The following is a 21,351-nucleotide window of genomic DNA, read 5'->3' on the forward strand; positions in this document are numbered from 1 at the left end:
AGTGTACAATTTGCTGTACATCTTTTTCACATTGTTTTGTTCTTGGATCCAGATGTAACAATGATGATACATACCATGTAATTTCTTTTTCGGTATGTTTCTTGTCTCCCCCTAACATTGGGAAGATTTCCTCATTAAAATGACAATCAGCAAAACGTGCTGTGAACACGTCGCCTGTCTGAGGTTCAAGATATCGAATGATTGATGGACTATCATAACCGATATAAATACCAATCTTTCTTTGAGGTCCCATTTTCTTTCATTGAGGTGGTGCAATAGGCACATACACCATACATCCAAAAATTTTCAGATGAGAAATGTCTGGTTCTTTACCAAATGCAAGCTGCAATGGGGAGTATTTATGATATGCACTTGGTCTGATGCGAATTAATGCAGCGGCATGTAAAATTGCATGTCCCCATATAGAAATAGGTAGCTTTGTTTTCATAATAATTGGTCTAGCAATCATTTGCAGACGTTTAATCAATGATTCAGCCAATCCATTCTGTGTATGTACATGAGCAACAGGATGCTCAACAACGATTCCCATAGACATAAAATAATCATTGAAAGTTTGGGAAGTAAATTCACCAGCATTATCAAGTCTAATTTTCTTGATTGTATAATCGGAAAATTGATTCCTCGATTTTATTATTTGAGCAAGTAATCTTGCAAATGCAACATTTCGAGTTGACAATAAACATACATATGACCATCTGCTGGAGGCATCAATCAATACCATAAAGTATCTGAATGGTCTACATGGTGGATGAATTGGTCCACAAATATCACCCTGAATACGTTCAAGAAACATTGGTGATTCAGTTTGGATTTTGGTTGGTGATGGTCTTATAATAAGTTTTCCAAGAGAACATGCTTTACATTGAAACTTATTATTCTGAAAGATCTTCTGGTCTTTCAACGGATGACTATGTGTATTTTCTATAATTTTCGCATCATTGTTGAACCAGGATGTCCTAATCGATCATGCCAATTGATTAATATTGAAGAATTATCAACTACCATGTTTGATTCAATGGGACGTATATGTGTATAATACAATCCAGTAGGGAGCATTGGTAGTTTTTCAATCACATATTTCTTTCCTGATTTATATGTGGTAAGACACATATATTTCTCATTCCCTTCATTCATTGTTTGAGTATCATACCCAAGAGAATATATATCATTAAAACTCAACAAATTTCTTTTCGATTGTGGTGAATACAAAGCATCATTGATCAAAAATTTTGTACCATTAGGTAACAAAAATTGTGCTTTACCACATCCTTTAATCAAGTCTACAGGACTTGATATTGTATTCACCATTGTTTTTGTTGGTTTTAGTTCAAAGAAATATCTTTTATATCGGAGGATACTGTGCGTTGTACCACTATCAGATATGCAAACTTCAGCTTGGTTCATAGAATTTTCCATATTTGAACTTCAAAAAAATATGCAATGAAATAAAATTACTGACAATAAAATACAATACAATATAACACACTATAAAACATTATCATATGAGTACATGAAAAAATAAAATATTTTACATATTTATTCCACCAGCAAATTGATCATTATCTGAGAAATCAATCAGAAAATCTCCAGCATCAAAATGAGTTGAACCACTCAAAGGTTCACTGTGTTCAGTAAAGTTGGTCTCCTTTTCTTTCTCCTTTATTGATTCTTTATAAAGTTTACAAAGGTGTTCAGGAGCTCGACAAATACGGGACCAATGTCCTGGAGTACCACATCTGAAACAAGAACTTACAAATCTTTTTGAGTGATTTTCATTAACACTCATATTCTCATGATGCCTTTTCAGTGGATGGTTTGTGACACTCTTTTGAGATGAGTTATATGAGTAACTATCTCGATTGTTTTCGAAACCACGGCCGCGTCCACGACCACGACTACTTCCACGTCCACGTCCACGTCCACGACCACGACCTCGATTTTGTCCTCGACTAAAATCTTGTCTATAACTTTGATTTTGCTTTCCAGGTTTAAATTCATTTTTGCTTACGACATCTACTTCAGGAAATGCCGTTGAACCAGTGGGTCGTGCCTGATGATTGCTCATTAAAAGCTCATTATTCTTTTCCGCCACAAGGAGACAGGCGATTAGTTCAGAATATCTCGAAAATCCACGCACTCTATATTGTTGTTGTAGAGTTATATTCGATGCGTGAAAAGTGGAAAATGTTTTTTCAAGCATTTCCAATTCAGTAATCTTGTGCCCACAAAATTTCAGTTGCGAGATTATTCGATACATCGCCGAGTTGTAATAACCGACTTTCTTAAAATCTTGGAATCTCAACGTATTCCATTCATCCCGGGCGGTCGGAAGTATAACTTCCCTTATATGTTCTAATCTTTCTTTTAATCCCTCCACAAAGCCATGGGATCTTTTTCAATCAAATATTCATATTTTAAGCCCTCGTCGAGATGTCGACGCAAAAATATCATGGCTCTTGCCTTTTCTTGTGATGTGCATATGCCATTTTCTTTTATGGTCTCATTTAGACCTAATAACTCAAGATGTATTTCTACATCGAGAGTCCATGGCATATAATTTTTTCCCGTAATATCAAGAGCAATGAATTCGAGCTTTGCCAAGTTTGACATGGTGGTACTAAAAAAATTACGATGCATTTTATTAGTTAATGAATATTGCAATACAAAGTAATGGATAAACAACAAATACAAGCATTCGTAAAAATAAAGAAAACACACGAGGAGGATATTCTCAGATAAGTACAAGATTCGTGAGTACTATAACCAAAATAATTAAAAATAACTTTGTGAAAGTCATCTTCTTTTTTCTTCAAAAATTTGATGAAGAATAATTTTAGAGAAGAAGAGAAAGTTGGAGTTATTGAATATGTTTGTGAGATCATCTTTATAGGGCAAAAACTAGCCGTTTTGTTACCGTTTATGATCGTTGGTGTACAAGAAAATAAATGTATGTATTTGTATAATTTTATGGTAATAATATGGTGTATATAATATTAGTAATGTTTTAAATAATTATGTATAACATATCACAATATTATAATGAGGTGTCATAAGATATTTTATTNAAAAAAGTAAAAATATCAAACTTTCAAAATTATCACACTACACACTTTATAATATTTTTCTCTCAACTCAATTGTGATTTTCTTCACAAATGAGAGATCTATTTATAGAAAATTTTTGCAAATAATCCAAAAATAAAATACATCATTACCTACATCATCACACACTAATTTTCAATATTCAACACCTAATTTTACCTAATTTTCAACATTCAACATTCACATTTTCAACACAAATATTTTTCATATTTTTAAATAATTTTTCAACAAAGACCAATATGTTGAAAAATTAAATTAGATGTCATTAAATAAATACGAACTAAACCAAAAACAAAAAATTAGAAAGAGAGAATAAGTAAATTCAAGTCCAAAAAACAAAACAAAAAATTAATAAAAGAAATATTACCTATATGGGCTATGGTTAGGCTAGGCCGGACTTAGCTTCCATCCATATAGGTATGTGACTAGGCATGCAAATGAAATCGAGTCGCGTATCATATTATTCGAACTCGACTCGATTTGTATTTTGTCTCGAACTCAGACTCGATCAAATGATCAATTTTAAACTCGAACTCGACACGCATATATTTCAAGCTACTCGAGCTCGAACTCGAAAAATAAACTGATATATAAATAAATATAGATAAATCAATAAATGCATATATATATATATATATATATATGTATATGTTATCAAAGTGAGCTACTCGAACACAGATATATTAAACTCGAACGTGACTCGAGTTTGGACCGAGTTGCACAACTGGAATTTGCATAAGAAATAATTTTTTAAAAAATTTTGTTAGAGAAAGTTAATTGAAAATATATTAATAAAATATTTAATTAAACATAATTGAGTAAGAAATTTATTAAATTACAAAAAAAAAAAGAAGAAAGAAATTACAATTATTGTTCGATAATATTGAAGTAAACGTATATTTTCATCCATGCATGTCGGCTCCATGACTAGGTAAATTGAAGTCAATGCAAGACTTCGAAAGGGATATTAAATTAAAAAAGAAAAAGAAAAAGAAAAAGAATGTTTTCAATTTGGAAATACAAGTCAAATGTGGAAGTCAAGCAAATTTTCTTGTTTTGATTTAATAACAAATTAATATGGAATTCCACAAAAATACTAATAGAAGCTAAGGTTCATTTGTCGGATGAAAGAATTGTTTATATACCAAAACAAAACTAGCTAGCAGTAATATTCATTCCATGGAGTTGCCAGCGTTAAGCCTTTTGTTCTTGTATTTTGCGGCTGCTCCTGCGACTTGCTTGAGCAATGAAACTGATTTGTCAGCTCTGCTGGCTTTCAAGAACGCAATTATTGATGATCCATTGGGGGCTCTAAAGTCATGGAATCGAACTGTACATTTTTGTGACTGGAAAGGAATTATGTGCAGCAAAAGCCATCGAGACCGAGTGGTATCTGTTAACTTGATGTCCTGTGGCCTTGTGGGATCCCTTCCACCCCATTTAGGTAATCTTTCTTTTCTTAGAGCGATTACTGTACAAAACAACAGCTTTTACGGTGAAATCCCGGAAGAATTTGGCCGTTTGAGGCGTCTTGAATTCCTCGAATTTAGCAACAACTCTTTCAGTGGAGGGATTCCAAGAAACCTTTCCCGGTGTCCAAATCTCAGTAACATCAACTTGGTCGACAACCATCTCACAGGAATCATAATCCCGGAGCTAGGCTCTATGTTCAAACTTGAAGTTTTAGGCTTGGCAAAAAACAATCTCTCAGGCACTATTCCACCATTTATTGGCAATCTCACCAATCTTTCTACACTAACTCTGGCACACTGTGGGTTGCAAGGAGAAATTCCTGACTCACTTGTGCATCTACGGAGCTTATGGTATCTGAATTTAGCAAACAATGATTTGACTGGTGGAATTCCATCTGGTTTATATAATATTTCCAGTATATCTAATTTCATAATGGGTTTCAATAGACTCCAAGGAAAAATTCCTTGGGATATAGGCTTCACGCTTCCAAATTTGACGATTTTTCATTTGGGAGCGAATGATTTTGATGGACCTATCCCCCTTTCACTCTATAATGCTTCTTTTCTCGAAATAATATTTTTATTTTCAAACAGATTTACAGGGGAAAATCTCAAGTATTTCAACAGGCTTCCATCCCTTCAACTTCTCTTAATTCAGTATAATAGTTTACAAGGGGATATTAGCTTTATTTCATCTCTGACAAATTGTAGCAATCTTGAAAAAGTATACGCCGGCGGTAATCTTTTCAACGGTTCTTTGCCGAACTCCATTGCTAATCTTTCAACTAAGCTCAGCATCTTGTCTATGGAAGAAAATCAAATACATGGAACCATTCCTTCGGGTATTCAGAACCTCATTGGTCTCACTTATCTTTCTTTCGAAAGCAATTTTCTTCAAGGTCCTATTCCTGTGGGCATCGGAAAACTTAGTAAGGTCCAAGAAATTTACCTGCAATCAAACCAATTGGCAAATGAGATACCATCTTCTCTTGGTAACTTGAGGTTGTTGAACCATGTTGACTTGAGTTATAACAAATTGGAAGGAACGATTCCGCAAACTCTAACTAATTGTACCAATTTGCTATACTTAGACCTTTCGTTTAACAAACTCCATGGGGAAATACCTCGAGATATTTTTAGCCTTTCATCCATTTCTATTTCTCTTAACTTGGCCAACAATGCCTTCACGGGTTCTATTCCACAAGAAGTCGGTTCACTACATAATCTTGTAGACTTGGACTTGTCTCACAATAGATTATCAGGAGTTATACCAAGCACATTGAGTAGTTGCGTTGAGCTGGGACGACTTCACCTAGAAAACAACTCTCTCCAAGGACAAATACCTGCTGTGCTTAATGCTTTGAAAGGCTTGGACGACTTGGATCTTTCACAAAACAATTTGTCAGGGCCCATCCCAAGTTTTCTAGGAAATGAATTAAAACTGAAGAATTTGAATCTGTCCTTCAATGGTCTACAAGGAGAAGTGCCGACACGAGGAGTATTTCAAAATGAGAGCGCGATTTCATTGGAAGGGAATGAGCATTTGTGTGGAGGTTTGGCTTTCTTGAACCTTCCTCCCTGCTCATCTACCACAAATTCCAAGAAGAAATATTTCTCAAATCTTCTGAAAATATTGATCCCCGTGTTGGGTGTTGGAGCCATCTGCCTTACGCTTTCATGCGTCTACGTGTTCGTTTATAGAAGGCAGATATTAAGAAAGATTCAATCTTTGACGCCATCATTTGAAGACATGTTTTTAAGGCTATCTTATGCAGATCTGCTGAAAGCTACTGATGGATTCTCGGAAACCAATTTGCTTGGGTTAGGCCGATTTGGTTCTGTCTACAAAGGAATTGTTGATGACAAAAAAATGTCAATTGCCGTGAAGGTTCTCAATCTTGACATCCGAGGAGCTTCCAAAAGCTTCATGTCAGAATGCAATGCAATAACAGCAGTAAGACATAGAAACCTTCTCAAAATACTGAGTGCATGCGAAAGCATAGACTTCCAGGGGAACAATTTCATGGCATTGATTTATGAATTTATGGCTAACGGAAGCTTGGACAAATGGTTGCATAATGATCCTGTGGTAGAAATTGAAAGTGAAAGCAACAGAAGTCTTAGCATAACTCAAAAATTGAATATTGTCTTCGATGTTGCATCTGCTGTAGAGTACTTACACCATGGCACAAATTCCATCGTCATTCATGGTGATTTGAAGCCAAGCAACATTCTGTTGGATGAAAATATGACTGCGCATGTCGGCGACTTTGGATTGGCAAAAGTGGTTTCGAACATACATCCAGCATACGAAGGAAGCAGCAGCTCGGTGGCAATCAAGGGTACCATTGGTTATATTCCTCCAGGTATATATGGATGCCTTCCTTTTTCAAATTCCACAACAAAGAAAAATTTCTACTTCAATGTTTCATAATACTAGTAGCAAAGCACGACGTGGGTAACGAACTTAAGTACGTTATGATATATTGATTCTAAATTTGCAAATGAACGTAGAAACATAATTTTTCAAAAATTATTCTATAACAGATATTATTTCACAGTTTATTTATCATTTTAAACAACCATGGTTTAGTTTCTTCAATCTTTTTCTCGCATGATTTTTGAATTTTCAAGTATCTTTTTCATATTTTTATTTTATTTTTTCAGCTTTTTTCTTCGATTAAATTCAGCAATCATAACATCATATTTAATTTTTATGTTTTTTTTCATCGTCAGATTTGATTTTGATTAATCTATTTGATGCTTGTGTGTTTTTTACTTTGATCTTCCTGTTTTGTTTATTTGAGTCGTTCACGATTTAGGTCTAAAAAAAATTGAAAAAAAATGGAGTGATTAAAATAGATATGATGTATATATTAATTTTAAAATTATTGATATAATTACTTGAAATAAAAATTATGAGAAAATACAAGAAAATTCAAGAGCAGATAATATATAAGAAAAAACTCTCTCGAGATAAGGGATGTAGATATATATTTTATTAAGGAGGCAAAAAAATTTCAAAATAATTCATAATCGAAAAAGTCCAAAATATAACGGTATTTTTTCCTTTTAAAAAAAAACTAATGGAACACATCGTAATTTTTAGATAGAAATATTAATATTTTAAATGTTACAAATGTTTTTAAAAAATTTAAGTCATAACATCATAAAAAAAAATATGCATATATTCACATAATTTTAAAACTAATTTAGAATATATTTATATCACACACAGAATATATATAATCATTAAAAAGTAATATATAGAAAAACAATATTTTGAATACTGTCGAGTATTACAAAAAACAATTAAGCTACAAAAAATATGCCGCTTTACCAAAAGTTATAACCGTAACAAATATGATATGGATGTTATTTTACATTCTAGAAATTATTCTCTAAATCAAATTTATTCTCACTAATCAAATAATTTCATTGAACAAAGTAATTTTAATTATTAATAATAATTTAAACACAAATGTTAATTATTATGATGACCACCTTATGCCCTCACCTATGTTCCATTAAATTACAATCATAGTAATAATGCACAATGAATTGGTTGATATAACTTAGTAAATTTAATAAGTGAGTAATATTAAATAATAATTTTGTTATTTTGAAATGTGAAAAATAGTTTTTATATATATAAATTCATCATATATAATGATAAATTAATTAATACGTAGAAAAGAGAAAAAATTGTTTTTTATGTATGTAATGTAAAGCGAGTTATATATCCATACATGGTACAAGGTTTTCTACCTCCGCAATGAGAGGTACAAGTAGCAAAATCACAATTAAAAAATAATTTGAGAAAAATATTGAAAAAATGCAATCACATAATAATTTTACGTTAAAAAAATATTCTTAGAAATAATCTTTAACATATTTCAATATCTATAACATATATGATGCTTCTTAGTTCATATTTTAAAATCAACTTATTATAAAATTGACGTATTTATATGTAAAATAAAAGATAAGATAAGATATAAATATTAAATATTCATTAGCAATCATAAAAAAATACACTCATTTTAGTAACAAATTTTAGTAGCAACAAAGAAAAATAATGGGTAAATTGATAAATTCAATATGCATTAATATTCAAAGGCATTTAAGATAGACAATAAATTACAAAAGAACCCATAAAAAACTATTGATTTAATTTGCTAAATTAAATGAACAAGGGTATATTAGAAAATTCACATTAATATTCAAAGGCATTTAAGATATACAATAAATTACAAAAGAACCCATAAAAAAACTATTGATTTAATTTGCTAAATTAAATGAACAAGGGTATATTAGAAAATTCACAATTAGAAGTCATATATTTATATTTAAAAAATATGTTAGATTAGGAGATTATCACATGTCTGCAACTTTATTCAATATTGCCAAATAGGGATTGAAATAGTTAGGAATGAATTTTTTTTCTCTAATTATAATCGTATTCTTTTCTATATGTAAAGGAGAACCACTTTATTATATTTGCAGAGTATGGGATGACCAACTCCATGACAATGCAAGGGGATGTATATAGCTTTGGGATTCTTGTGCTGGAGATGTTCACAAACATAAGACCAACAGACGATGCCGCGCTTAACGGTCATTCGAGCCTCCACCATTTAGTTAACCATGGTTTGGTTAGACAAGAGATGGATATTATAGATCAAATCATTCCGCTTGAACACACAGATCACAACATGCAAACTAAGATCAAGAATTGTCTGAACTCTGTTCTTGAAATTGGGGTAGCATGTTCGATGGAGTTTCCAAAAGATCGAATCACGATGACTGATGTCGTCATTGAATTGGACAAGATTCGAAAGATTTATTTGGCTGACTGATTCTCACTACACTGAAGCAAGCTTTTGGTTTGTCATCTTATATCGTGTGTCTTTCTTTCCAAACTTTATGATTTCTCGTACTTTCTAGCTACATTTAATCAAGAACTTAAGTTGGATTTATGCTTTATTGTGTACGAAGACTAGAATTGTAATTTGTTCTTGGTTGTATGCTCTCTGTGAACTTATTAGAAACCTTAAATATAACATCAGACTTTAGCAGCACAGTTTCATGCACCGGCGCGTCTTCTGTCAGATTCACTTAGGCATTGAAATGTAGATTGAGCAAGTTATGCCAAAGACTCTGAAGCATGGATATTATATCTTATTATTTTATTCTCATAGTGCATTATAATCAAAATATATGATCTAAAATGTAAAACTCACAAATTCTAAACTCGTGATATTATTTTGTAATATCGTCATCGACATTGCAGCTGCAGTTGAATACTTACATCGATCATGGCACACCAATCCAACCTATTTCAGAATATCAGGAGATTGCTATAAGAGCATATTGATGTATGGGACTCTCAATGTAACTAATTCAAAGATTTTTGAATAAATGTGTTTTTATTTATTATTTAGTATAATTGAGTGAGTTTAAATGTAATATATAATTTTGTAAATATCATAGCTAAATCAAAATTTGAAAAATAAAATATGTATGATTATGTATCCAATCGTTAATGAAAATATGCAGTCTAAGATTTAATTTCCAAATTGTATTCTTAGCATGTTATTTGTGTGTAAAATTCGTTTTTTTTTTTAAAAATATTATTTTAAGTAAATTTTTTTAAAAAATTAAAAATTGAAGTGCAAAATTTGAGAAGATTTGAATTATATAATTATCTATAAATTAGCAAAAATTTGTGTGAAACGGTCTCATGGGTCGTATTTTGTGAGATAGATCGATCATCCATGGAAAAGTATTACTTTTTATTATGAATATTGGTAGGGTTGATCTGTCTCACAGATAAAGATTCGTGAGACAGTCTTACAATAGACCTACTCCTATAAATTTTAGTAAAACTATAAAATATTTGATTCATTGATTAATATCAAGATCAACCTCAAACAAAAATTATATAAATTAATTTTATATGACTTCTTAAAAAATGTGATAATTTTGGATGATTGTATCAATATTTGAATAAAATTTTGATAAAATGGAAATATTTTGGTGAATTCACGATTTCAGAGATTTCAACACACACTCCCTCGTTCCTCCCCTAATTTCCAGACCCAACCTGGCCCAGTCCGCCGCCTCGAGCGGTGGCTCCACCTCTTCCCGGTCGTGGGCCTGCATCCTTTGATGGATTCTCCGGCTAAATTAATCCCTCGGAGCTCGCAATTTTGAAAAAAGATACATTATTTCACAGAAAATCATCCCACTCGAATTCCAATTTAAAGAATGGTGGTGGCTTCTGGAACAAATGCCTTTTCTAAGGAAATGGCCATTCGGAAGCGGATCGCCAGCATGTAAGCTTGTTGTTTCGGTATCTTGATTATGCTTAAAATCTATTACGTATTCGTCTTTTTAACTCGTTTAAAAGAGATTTTATGATTTTGTTTTCGACTTTTGCTAGTGAACAGTAGGTGGAAATTGGCCAAAATAATGTCAGCTTAGCACTTTAACCGGCTGTTTTGTATCAAATTTGTCATTTTATTGGAAATTGCCGGATTTGGTTTCCTATGAATCAAAGAATTTGATTTGAGAACGAAGTTGAACTTTGGATTTTAACTGAGACCAATGGTTGGTGGATTTGAAAACATCTATATTTGTTTATACAAATACTTAAATTTTCGAGGTGTGAAATTGAAATCTCTTTGTTTCAAATACCTCAATTCAAATGCACCCATATGTTGCACTTGGAATGAATCATTTAATTTTTGGAATGGATTTGGAAGAAATGATTCGAAATGACTGCTAAAGTTGAGAATTTAAATTGCCTTGTTTTGAATTAAAAATAACTTGAAGTGAAGTTGAGGGATCCGAATCCATGAATTAAAAAATTACGTGAGGATTTGGAATCAAAAGATGCGAAATCATTCCATCCACATGTAGCTGTACCGAATTGAGAATGATTATTTGGTGAATGATTCAAAGCAGGAGAGGGTACTTTCTTGGTTTTCCTAGAATAATATTTACTTGATAGAAATATTGTCATAATTTTTATAAACTTGTTTAATGTCCTGTCATTAATTTACATGTGTATAATAATATTTTGTGGGTATTTTCAGATGTAGATTCGTGTTAGTTAATGGGTTTATAGATTTATTTGAGAAATTCAGAATATCAAAGAATCACTTTTGGATGAATCTTAAGGCTTCTATCTTGACGTTACTTCTAAATTTGTATACATGACAATGTCCCACTAGAAATCAAAGTATGGAAGAGTTCATAATTTAAAAAATCTAATATTTCTTTTGCAAAAGGGTGCGACAATATGTTCCTTCTCTGAATTGTACGCATATGTTGTATAATTTATGTGAAATTATTATTTTTATCTTCTTCTCTCAACTTATAGTTTTTGGAATGGAATGGATTTTGGAAGAAATGATTTGAAATGTCTGCTGAAGTTGAGAATTTAAAATGCCTTGTTTTGGATTAAAAATAACTTAAAGTGAAGTTGAGGGATCTGAATCCATCGATTAACAAATTCGAAATGACTTTTGCCAATCCAGGATTTATCATGAAGTTGAGGGATCTGCCCAAACTTTGTTTCTGGATTTATATTCTTGCCTTTTATTCTTTATCCGAGAAATTCGTTTATATTGGTTACTGAATGAAATAACCGATTTTAATTTGTTTCGGTTTTTAATGAGAAATTCGGTTCGGTTTGATTTGAAAAAATTGGGTTAACCGGTTCTGGTCTATTTTGGTTCGGTTTTAACCGAATGCTCACCCTTACTGAACCCCTATTTGCACCTTGAGCTGGAGAGCTCTAAGGCTTATGTGAATCTTAATTCTTAGCATGCTACGTGTCTTTAACTACTAAGATTTACGCTTTTTTTTGTATAATTTTATATGTTGTTACTTGTTAGCTGTGTTATTATTATTTCTATTCGGGACAAGTAGATTATTTGATGTTTCTAAAGTTGGAATGTATTATTGCTGCAGGTTGAGCATCATATCTGTTTCCATGCAAGATACTATGCTGTCTTTTGTGAGCTGTGTTTATAATTGACTAAAGTTGTAGTACCCCATCCTAAATTTGACATTCCACATTAACCCCTGACACACATTGTCAGCTACATCAAAGCAAATTTCAATCCCAATCGATAGCACCAAAAATTGCTTCCATTTTGAATATGTTTCTGTTACTCAGAAATCATCTCAAAAACATTTATGCCTATAAGACCCCGATTCATAGTTTTCTTCACTTGATCACTACCCAAATCCACTCCGATTTAGAGTCTCATTCCCATTCCTCAGCAACGCCAGTTTGGTTTCATGATCCACAGCCAGTAAGCACAATTATGAGCATAAATTTGAGGCCATGTTACTACTCTACAAGAGCGTACAGAGGGCCAATACCAAGATCGTTGAGAAGAAGAATCAACAAAAGGGCCAAAGCTGCTGCAAAGCCTACTCTAAATGAAGCCGTTTTTCATCAAGCCATATCCCGACTCCCACACAGATTCACCCCTGAAGAGCTACACGATGTTATAGTGGTACAAGATGACCCTTTAGTATGTTTGGAGCTTTTCAATTGGGCATCTCACCAGCACAGGTTTAGGCACAGTGTATGTACTTATCACGTTACAATCAAGAAACTAGGCGCAGCAAAGTGGTACGAGGAAATGGATAATGTTGTTAACCAGGTGCTTTCTGTGCCTTCTATTGGTTCTGAGGCTCTTTATAATACTATGATTTATTATTTTACTGAAGCTAGGAAGCTTGTTCGAGCGGTTAATATATATAATCATATGCGCGATAGTCGGAAATTGGATTGTAGGCCATCATTTAGAACATATAATATATTGTTTACTGCCCTTTTGAGTAGAGGGAAGAATTCATATATTAACCACTTGTACATGGAAACTATAAGATCTCTGTTCAAGAAAATGGTTGATGATGGAGTCGAGCCTGATATCTTTTGTTTGAATTGTATGATCAAAGGATATGTGCTTTCACTTCATGTAAATGATGCTCTTAGGATTTTCCATCAGATGGGTGTGGTGTACGATTGTCAGCCCAACTCATTTTCGTATGACTATTTGATCTATGGGTTATGTGCCCAAGGACGAACAAATAATGCAAGAGAGCTTTGTGATAAAATGAAGAAAAGTGGCTTTGTGCCTAGCAGTAAATCGTACAACTCCCTTGTGAACTCTTTGGCTCTTCAAGGAGAGATCGATGGGGCTGTGGAATTCTTGTGGGAGATGGCTGAAAGTGAAAGGTTGCCTGACTTCATCACTTACCGAACTGTGCTTGATGAAATGTCTCGGCAGAGAAGTGTCAGGGATGCTATGAGATTGTTGGAGAAGTTGCAAGAGAAGCACCTTGTCAATGGGCAAACATACAAGGAGCTTTTGGATTCAGGTGATGTGCATTTTTGTCAAACCTCTTCGAAATATGGTTATCCAAAATTTAAAATTGTACATGTTAGAAATATTTTTTGACACAAGATGTGTATTTTAATATTCAATTATAATTTACTATAATTTCAATATTTGCAAGTTTTTATGCTATATACCGGAATTTCTATTTCACCTTATAATGCATTAAAGTGGATAATAGATGAAAATGAAGAGCTACAGTTATTCACGACTTCACAACATTCCAGAGTAAGAATAAAAAAAAATTAAATCAATATCAAACTAATCATGCCCTTTGTCATTATCGTGTCACAACTTTGTGACAGATATTTATCTCATCTGTGAGTGATTGATTCTGTAACAAATGGATTAGTGTGTTTGGACTATGAGTTGATGAATTCAGAATGATGATTTTCAATATTTGATAATTTGTGGCATGAATACTATTAAATTATTTTAATTTTAATCTAACATTTCAAAATGTGTAGATGATACTATGGACTACAAATCCTCTCAACCTTGGACAGATTGGAAATCTTTATTTCATTTTTTTCGCCTCCAAATGTTAATCCTTTACTTTGAAAAAAATAATATATCTCTCTCTCTCTGTGTGTGTGTGTGTTTTTTTTGTCCTTTCACTCAAATGCAACCTGAAGGATGTTAGGAACTAAGTCTATTGAGGCTAATTAGTCATGAGGGTGATATTGTAATAGGCTTAAATAAATCGGCCAAAGTCTGTATCTAAGCTATGAAATTTTTTTTAGAGGGAATGACATGGGGAGGGGCAAGGGTGGAATATAATCAGAGGAATTAAAATAGAGAAGGCATTCGGTCATATTATTTCTTGAGTGTTTTTACTAGCTTAATTAGGATAAAGTGGAGAGAACACGTACACAGAGGAAACTCTGGGTGTATTGTAATTTCAATATGTACCCAATTTATAGTATGATTGCATCCTCTTTGTTCTGATCATTAGCATTCCGTTGACAAAATTATTTGTGAGTGTAACAAAGGAACTAAGCAACATAGTTGGAGGAGACGTGGTTTATTATCTTTTGTCTTGCACCCATGGTTTAGCCTCCTAGAACCTGACTCATCGAAAACCTAGTAAAAGTTTTCGTCGTTGAGTAAAATTGCTCCATACTGGTTCAGCCTTGAGGATGCTTCCACATCTGTGGAGTTTAAAAGAATAAAATGTGGACATGATGGAACATATTTTCTGTTGAATCGGTCTGATTGACAGTCCTCTATTGCTTTAAACCTCCCATCATGATGAACATGGCGTTGCATTAGCTTAAGATAATCCAAGAAACCTATATAAGTTTGTATATTTTGACCATGGCCTATTTCTGCATATAATGTTTATAATTGCTGATTAATGATTTTTTACAGGGTGGCGCATGGGATGTGAAGACATGTTTTGAGGATATCTTATGGAGATCTGCTGAAAGCTACTGATGGATTCTTGGAAATCAATTTGCTTGGGTTAGGGCGATTCTACAGAGGAATTTTGTGATGACGAACAACTGTCAATTGCAGCGAAGGTTCTCATCTCACTCCATATCTTTGATATGGTTTAGCCTTTGTTTAACGTGTTTTTTTTACTCTTACATCATCCATTTAGTCATCAAGCTCCGAAGCTGGAAGCAGCACTGGTACTCAGGGGCATTATGCACCAGCGCTGGCCGGGGCCGGAATTGCTCAGCCCCGTCCAACAGGAATGGCCCCACAACCCCTTCCTCTGGGCTCTAGTCACGAAATGCTGGGAGTCGACTACAAAGATGAGGAAAAGATGAAACTTCGAGGGGAAAAAGCAGCCAGAGCAGGGGGGGTGGAGTATAGAGATGACCAAGAAAAGGGCACTTGAAGACGCTTTTGCTAGCATTTGGATATAGCGTCATTTACATTTTACCAGAGACAAGATATTAGTCGTGTTATTTCCCAAGCTCGAGTTTGATCTTGATCTTACGAAGTGTGGATGCTTCCGCTCAAACTTTCTTTATGTCCTTGTCCATCCCACTCTCATTTATTTGTGAGGGGGCGGGCAAATAACAGTATATAGAAGATGAGGGATTGGGGCGAGAGCGTTTAGGCTGAGGCGGTCTTTCTCTGCTGAAAGATGGCAGCATAGATAGGGACACCAACACCGATGCTGAATGCGGCAAAAACACCAAGTGTCATTGTCAGTTTCTGATTTTTCATCCTGTCCAAGTTGAACATGTGCTTGGCATGAAGATAGAAAGGCTAGTCATGACCATGTCCTCCCCCCATATTCTTTACACTAGTCGAGTGAATTCCCCTATTCACGGTCATAGAATGACAGATTTTCTTATTATCTCATGTAGAAAAAGATGTAGAAAAACCGAATCATGCAGATAATACCCAGAACAGCATTCAACTAGAGAATGGTCTAGAAATGCCAAACTTTGGCCTTTGTAAGTTCTCAAATTTCTGATCAGGTGTTAGCGAAGCCACTTGGAATTGGGGCAGGTCGGGGATAGAGAGGGGTGAAGCAGGTAATATTGGCTGCTAGTTGTAGCACAAGTTTTCATACAAGGGGGAGAAATGGTGTTATCTAAGTCATAAAAAAAATTTCCAAGATTTGATTATATCATACATTTTTTAAGCAAAAGAAATTCATTAATACAACAAATATAAATGTTCGTGTAAATGATAAGACACCCTTCTCATCGAACTTCTGAAAATATTCATAGATAGCACGGTCAGAATATATAGTCTCCATACAAACAAAATACCCCATCGATTTTCTCATTTTGTGCCAAGGAATCTATGATGATGGAGAAGTGTTATATGCCCAATATACGTCATCAATGGAGAATGATATATCAATTCCAAGATAAACCACTATCTTGACACAAACTTATATGTCTTATCAATAAGTAAGGTTTATGAAAACTACTTATCATGTTTTTTATCTACCAAACACAAGAAATTATCAATTAAATTCTTGGCATAAAATGGGTTAATTTATGTACAAATTAAAACAACTGTAGTATAATTTGTTTGTAATTTGCTACATAACGTGAGAATATTGGCATAAATTTCGAGGGAAACAATCATTGTCTTCACCCAAACTTATCTGTCTTATCAATTAGTAAAGTTTAAAAAAACTACTTTTCATCATGTTTTTTATCTACTAAACACAATACATTAGTAACTAAATTCTTGGCATAAAATAGGCTAATGGCGGCACATATTAAAACAATTACAGTATAATTTGTTTGCAATTTGGTACATAACATAAGAATATGAGCATAAATTCGGAGAGAAACCACCATCATCTCGATCCAAACTTATATGTTTTACCAACGAGTAAGGTTTAAGAAAAATATTTCTTGTCATTGTTTTTTATCTAATAAACATAAGAAACTAACAACTAAATTATTAGCATAAAATATGTTACTTTCGGTACAAATTAAAATAATTGCATTATAATTTGTTTGTAATTTGGTACATAACATGAGAATATGTGCATAGATTGCGAGAGAAACCAACATCTTTTTTATCCAAACTTATATGTCTTATTAATGAGTAAGGTTTAGGAAAACTATTTCTCATCATGTTTTTTATCTACTAAACACAAGTCACTAGGAACTAAAATCTTGGCATGAAATAAGTTAATTCTAGCTCAAATTAAAATAGTAGTAGTTTGCAATTTGGTACATAATATGAGAAATGGACATAAATTCCGAGAGAAACCACCATCATTTTGACCCAAACTTATATGTCTTATCAATGAGTAAGGGTTAGGAAAATTACTTCTCATGTTTTTTTATCTACTAAACACAAGAAATTATCAATTAAATTCTTGGCATAAAATGGGTTAATTTAGGCACAAATTAAAGCAATTGCAGTATAATTTGTTTGCAATTTGGTACATAACGTGAGAATATAAGCATAAGTTTCGAGAGAAACCACCATTGTCTTGACCCAAATTTATGTCTTATCAATGATTAATGTTTAAGAAAAATAATTCTTATCATGTTTTTTATTACTAAATACAAGACATTATCAACTAAATTAATAGCATAAAATAGTTTAATTACGACACAAATTAAAACAATTGCAATATAATTTGTTTGCAATTTGGTACATAACATGAGAATATGAGCATAAATTCAGAGAGAAACCACCATCAAGGTCCATTGATTTTCATATTTTTCCCACTTTCCTAAAAATCAACCGACACAAATAGAGAGTGACACAAATACACAATTTATAATATAAAATAATAAAATACGGACTTGAAAAAATAAAATCACGCAATAACGGACCTAAAACAACGCGAAATAACACGAACAATCGACCCTGCCACTAACTCATATGGATATTTGATGAGTAAGAGCTAAGAGTGAACTTTTTCCCATGATTTTGATCTACAAAACATAAGATTATATCAACAATATTATTAAAAAAATATGATAATTCAGACATAATGTCTCACAAATATGATATAACGTGGCTACAAATGAGTATAAAACATGATAATTTGAACATAATTATATGTAGGAGAACCCATTTGTCTTATTGTTAACTCATATGAATATTTAATGAGTAAGAATTGATAAATAAACTTATTACCATTAGTTTTGTCTATCAAACATAAGACTATATCAACATTAATGTTGATATAAAATATGATGATTTGAGCATATCAATTCACAAATATTGTATAATAAGGCTACAATTAAGCATAAAACACGAGAATTAAGGCTACAATTAAGCATAAAACACGAGAATTTAAGCATTGATTTATTGGGGAATCACCTTTGTTTTATTACAAACTCATTTACATATTTAATGAGTAAGAGTGTGGAAATGAACTTATTATCATGAATATAAGTTATGGAAAAATTTATAGGGGAGTCACCTTTATCTTATTGCTAACTCAAAATATTATGAAAATGATAAATAAATAAATAAGAATTAAAAAAATAAATAGATAANATTAAAAACATGATCATCAGCTAAAAAAAACTCTTCAAGAACATGATCAACAACAAAAATATATAATCCGATATCCGAACCATTTTTTTCGGTTCGGTTCGATTTTCTACCAAAACGGTTCTGTTATTTCGGTTTTTTAATTCGATTTTGATATAATTATTTAAATTAATAATATAAATGTATTGTAAAATATAATATGTTAACTTTTTACTTGTCTTCGTAAAATATTTAAATATAAGACAAAAATCAACTAAAAATTATTCAAAATGATTTTTCATTCACTAAATATCATATCAAAATATATAATATAAATAAAAATATAAACAAAATTATCAATTTCATGAAATTTCGACTTTTTCGATTTTGACATAAATAATTCGAAACCGAATCAAATAAACTCCGATTTTAACATTTATATCCGAATTACAAAATTTGGCTTTCGGTTCGATTCGGTGTTCGGTTTTTTCGATTTTATCCAAAGTTTGAACATCACTGTGATGTAAGGACTGGACACTAATTTGTATTACTGATCAGGGATTTATCATCAATTTCCCCATTTTGTGTGGTCTATAATAATTTTGGATGATTGATATGATTTTATTCGAATAAAATTCAGAGATTTCAACACACTCTGTCGTCCTCCCCTAATTTCCAGACCCAACCCCCAGTCCGCCGCCTCGAGCGGTGGCTCTACCTCTTCCCGGTCGTGGGCCTGCATCCTTTGATGGATTCTCCGGCTAAATTAATTCCTCGGAGCTCGCAATTTTGAAAAAAAAAAGATACATTATTTCACAGAAAATCATCCCACTCGAATTCCAATTTAAAGAATGGTGGTGGCTTCTGGAACAAATGCCTTTTCTAAGGAAATGGCCATTCGGAAGCGGATTGCCAGCATGTAAGCTTGTTGTTTTGGTATCTTGATTATGCTTAAAATCTATTACGTATTTGTCTTTTTAACTCGTTTAAAAGAGATTTTATGATTTTGTTTTCGACTTTTGCTAGTGAACAGTAGGTGGAAATTGGCCAAAATAATGTCAGCTTAGCACTTTAACCGGCTGTTTTGTATCAAATTTGTCATTTTATTGGAAATTGCCGGATTTGGTTTCCTATGAATCAAAGAATTTGATTTGAGAACGAAGTTGAACTTTGGATTTTAACTGAGACCAATGGTTGGTGGATTTGAAAACATCTATATTTGTTTATACAAATACTTAAATTTTCGAGGTGTGAAATTGAAATCTCTTTGTTTCAAATACCTCAATTCAAATGCACCCATATGTTGCACTTGGAATGAATCATTTAATTTTTGGAATGGATTTGGAAGAAATGATTCGAAATGACTGCTAAAGTTGAGAATTTAAATTGCCTTGTTTTGAATTAAAAATAACTTGAAGTGAAGTTGAGGGATCCGAATCCATGAATTAAAAAATTACGTGAGGATTTGGAATCAAAAGATGCGAAATCATTCCATCCACATGTAGCTGTACCGAATTGAGAATGATTATTTGGTGAATGATTCAAAGCAGTAGAGGGTACTTTTTTGGTTTTCCTAGAATAATATTTACTCGATAGAAATATTGTCATATCTTTTATAAACTTGTTTAATGTCCTGTCATTAATTTCCATGTGCATAAGAATATTTTGTCAGTATTTTCAGATGTAGATTCGTATTAGTAAATTGGTTTATAGATTTATTTGAGAAATTCAGAATATCAAAGAATCACTTTTGGATGAATCTTAAGGCTTCTATCTTGAGGTTACTTCTAAATTTGTATACATGACAATGTCCCACTTGAAATCAAAGTATGGAAGAGTTCATAATTTGAAGAATCTAATGTTTCTTTTGCAAAAGGGTGCGACAGTATGTTCCTTCTCTGAATTGTACGCTTATGTTGTATAATTTCTGTGAAATTATTATTTTTATCTTCTTCTCTCAACTTATGGTTTTACCATCATTTACTTGATTGTTGTTTTTATTTGGGTAAACAAGGGCATCAATGCATATCTTATTTTATCACCCTACCATCCTTTATTGGCTTACTAAATGTCTGTACGTGTAACATCTCAAACTGACAGATACAATAAAAGAGTGGAAGATTTCACATCATTAAGGGAATACAATGATTACCTGGAGGAAGTAGAGGACATGAGTAAGTGTACCTGTTTATTGTGGTATGCTCTGTGTCAGTGTTCATCTGAAAATATTTGCTTGCAGTTGTGAATTTATCTGAAGGAATAGATGTTCCCGCTATTGAAGTGAGAATTGCTCAGTACCAGAGAGAGAATGCTGAACAGATCATGAATGCTCAAGCTCGCAAGGTTTTGTCAATTTTTTGTTGCATTAAGTGGTGCTCTTAGGATAGTAGTTGTGGTAAAAAGAACTGTTTT

At 32.6% G+C, this 21,351-nt stretch overlaps 4 protein-coding genes across 9 annotated transcripts in view; all 4 read left to right on the plus strand.

Moving 5' to 3' along the window:
* Positions 1-9,675, plus strand: part of LOC140965705 (uncharacterized) — a 16,010-nt gene extending 6,335 nt beyond the window's left edge. For both annotated transcript variants that reach the window (XM_073425852.1, XM_073425851.1), the window contains one exon: positions 9,475-9,675. The gene's annotated coding sequence lies outside the window, so the exon portion shown is untranslated. The remainder of the gene's footprint in view (positions 1-9,474) is intronic.
* LOC140965706 (uncharacterized) lies at positions 4,199-9,675 on the plus strand. The gene is made up of 2 exons (XM_073425854.1): positions 4,199-6,960; positions 9,101-9,675. The coding sequence occupies exons 1-2, from the start codon at positions 4,302-4,304 to the stop codon at positions 9,451-9,453; spliced, it is 3,012 nt and encodes a 1,003-aa protein (XP_073281955.1). The 5' UTR covers positions 4,199-4,301; the 3' UTR covers positions 9,454-9,675.
* Positions 9,676-10,631: 956 nt separating this feature from the next.
* Positions 10,632-21,351, plus strand: part of LOC140965707 (pentatricopeptide repeat-containing protein At2g27800, mitochondrial-like) — an 11,528-nt gene continuing 808 nt past the window's right edge. Inside the window, exons 1-4 of one of the 5 annotated variants that reach the window (XR_012173134.1) lie at positions 10,632-10,932; positions 12,575-13,999; positions 15,388-15,539; positions 15,620-16,059. Coding sequence is in view for 3 of the 5 variants with exons in the window: in XM_073425856.1 (XP_073281957.1) it covers positions 12,766-13,999; positions 15,388-15,419 (1,266 nt within the window). In the remaining 2 variants the exon portion in view is untranslated. Of the gene's footprint in view, positions 10,933-11,039; positions 11,207-12,574; positions 14,000-15,387; positions 16,060-21,351 lie in introns of those variants that run through there. The other 4 variants (XM_073425856.1, XM_073425857.1, XR_012173133.1 and 1 more) reach the window with 4 other exon arrangements.
* LOC140965708 (uncharacterized) lies at positions 19,585-21,345 on the plus strand. Its single transcript, XM_073425858.1, has 3 exons — positions 19,585-19,858; positions 21,040-21,113; positions 21,179-21,345. The coding sequence occupies exons 1-3, from the start codon at positions 19,791-19,793 to the stop codon at positions 21,319-21,321; spliced, it is 285 nt and encodes a 94-aa protein (XP_073281959.1). The 5' UTR covers positions 19,585-19,790; the 3' UTR covers positions 21,322-21,345.

Source organism: Primulina huaijiensis, unplaced genomic scaffold (assembly GCF_012295235.1).
Source record: "Primulina huaijiensis isolate GDHJ02 unplaced genomic scaffold, ASM1229523v2 scaffold12327, whole genome shotgun sequence".
Classification (NCBI taxonomy): domain Eukaryota; kingdom Viridiplantae; phylum Streptophyta; class Magnoliopsida; order Lamiales; family Gesneriaceae; genus Primulina; species Primulina huaijiensis.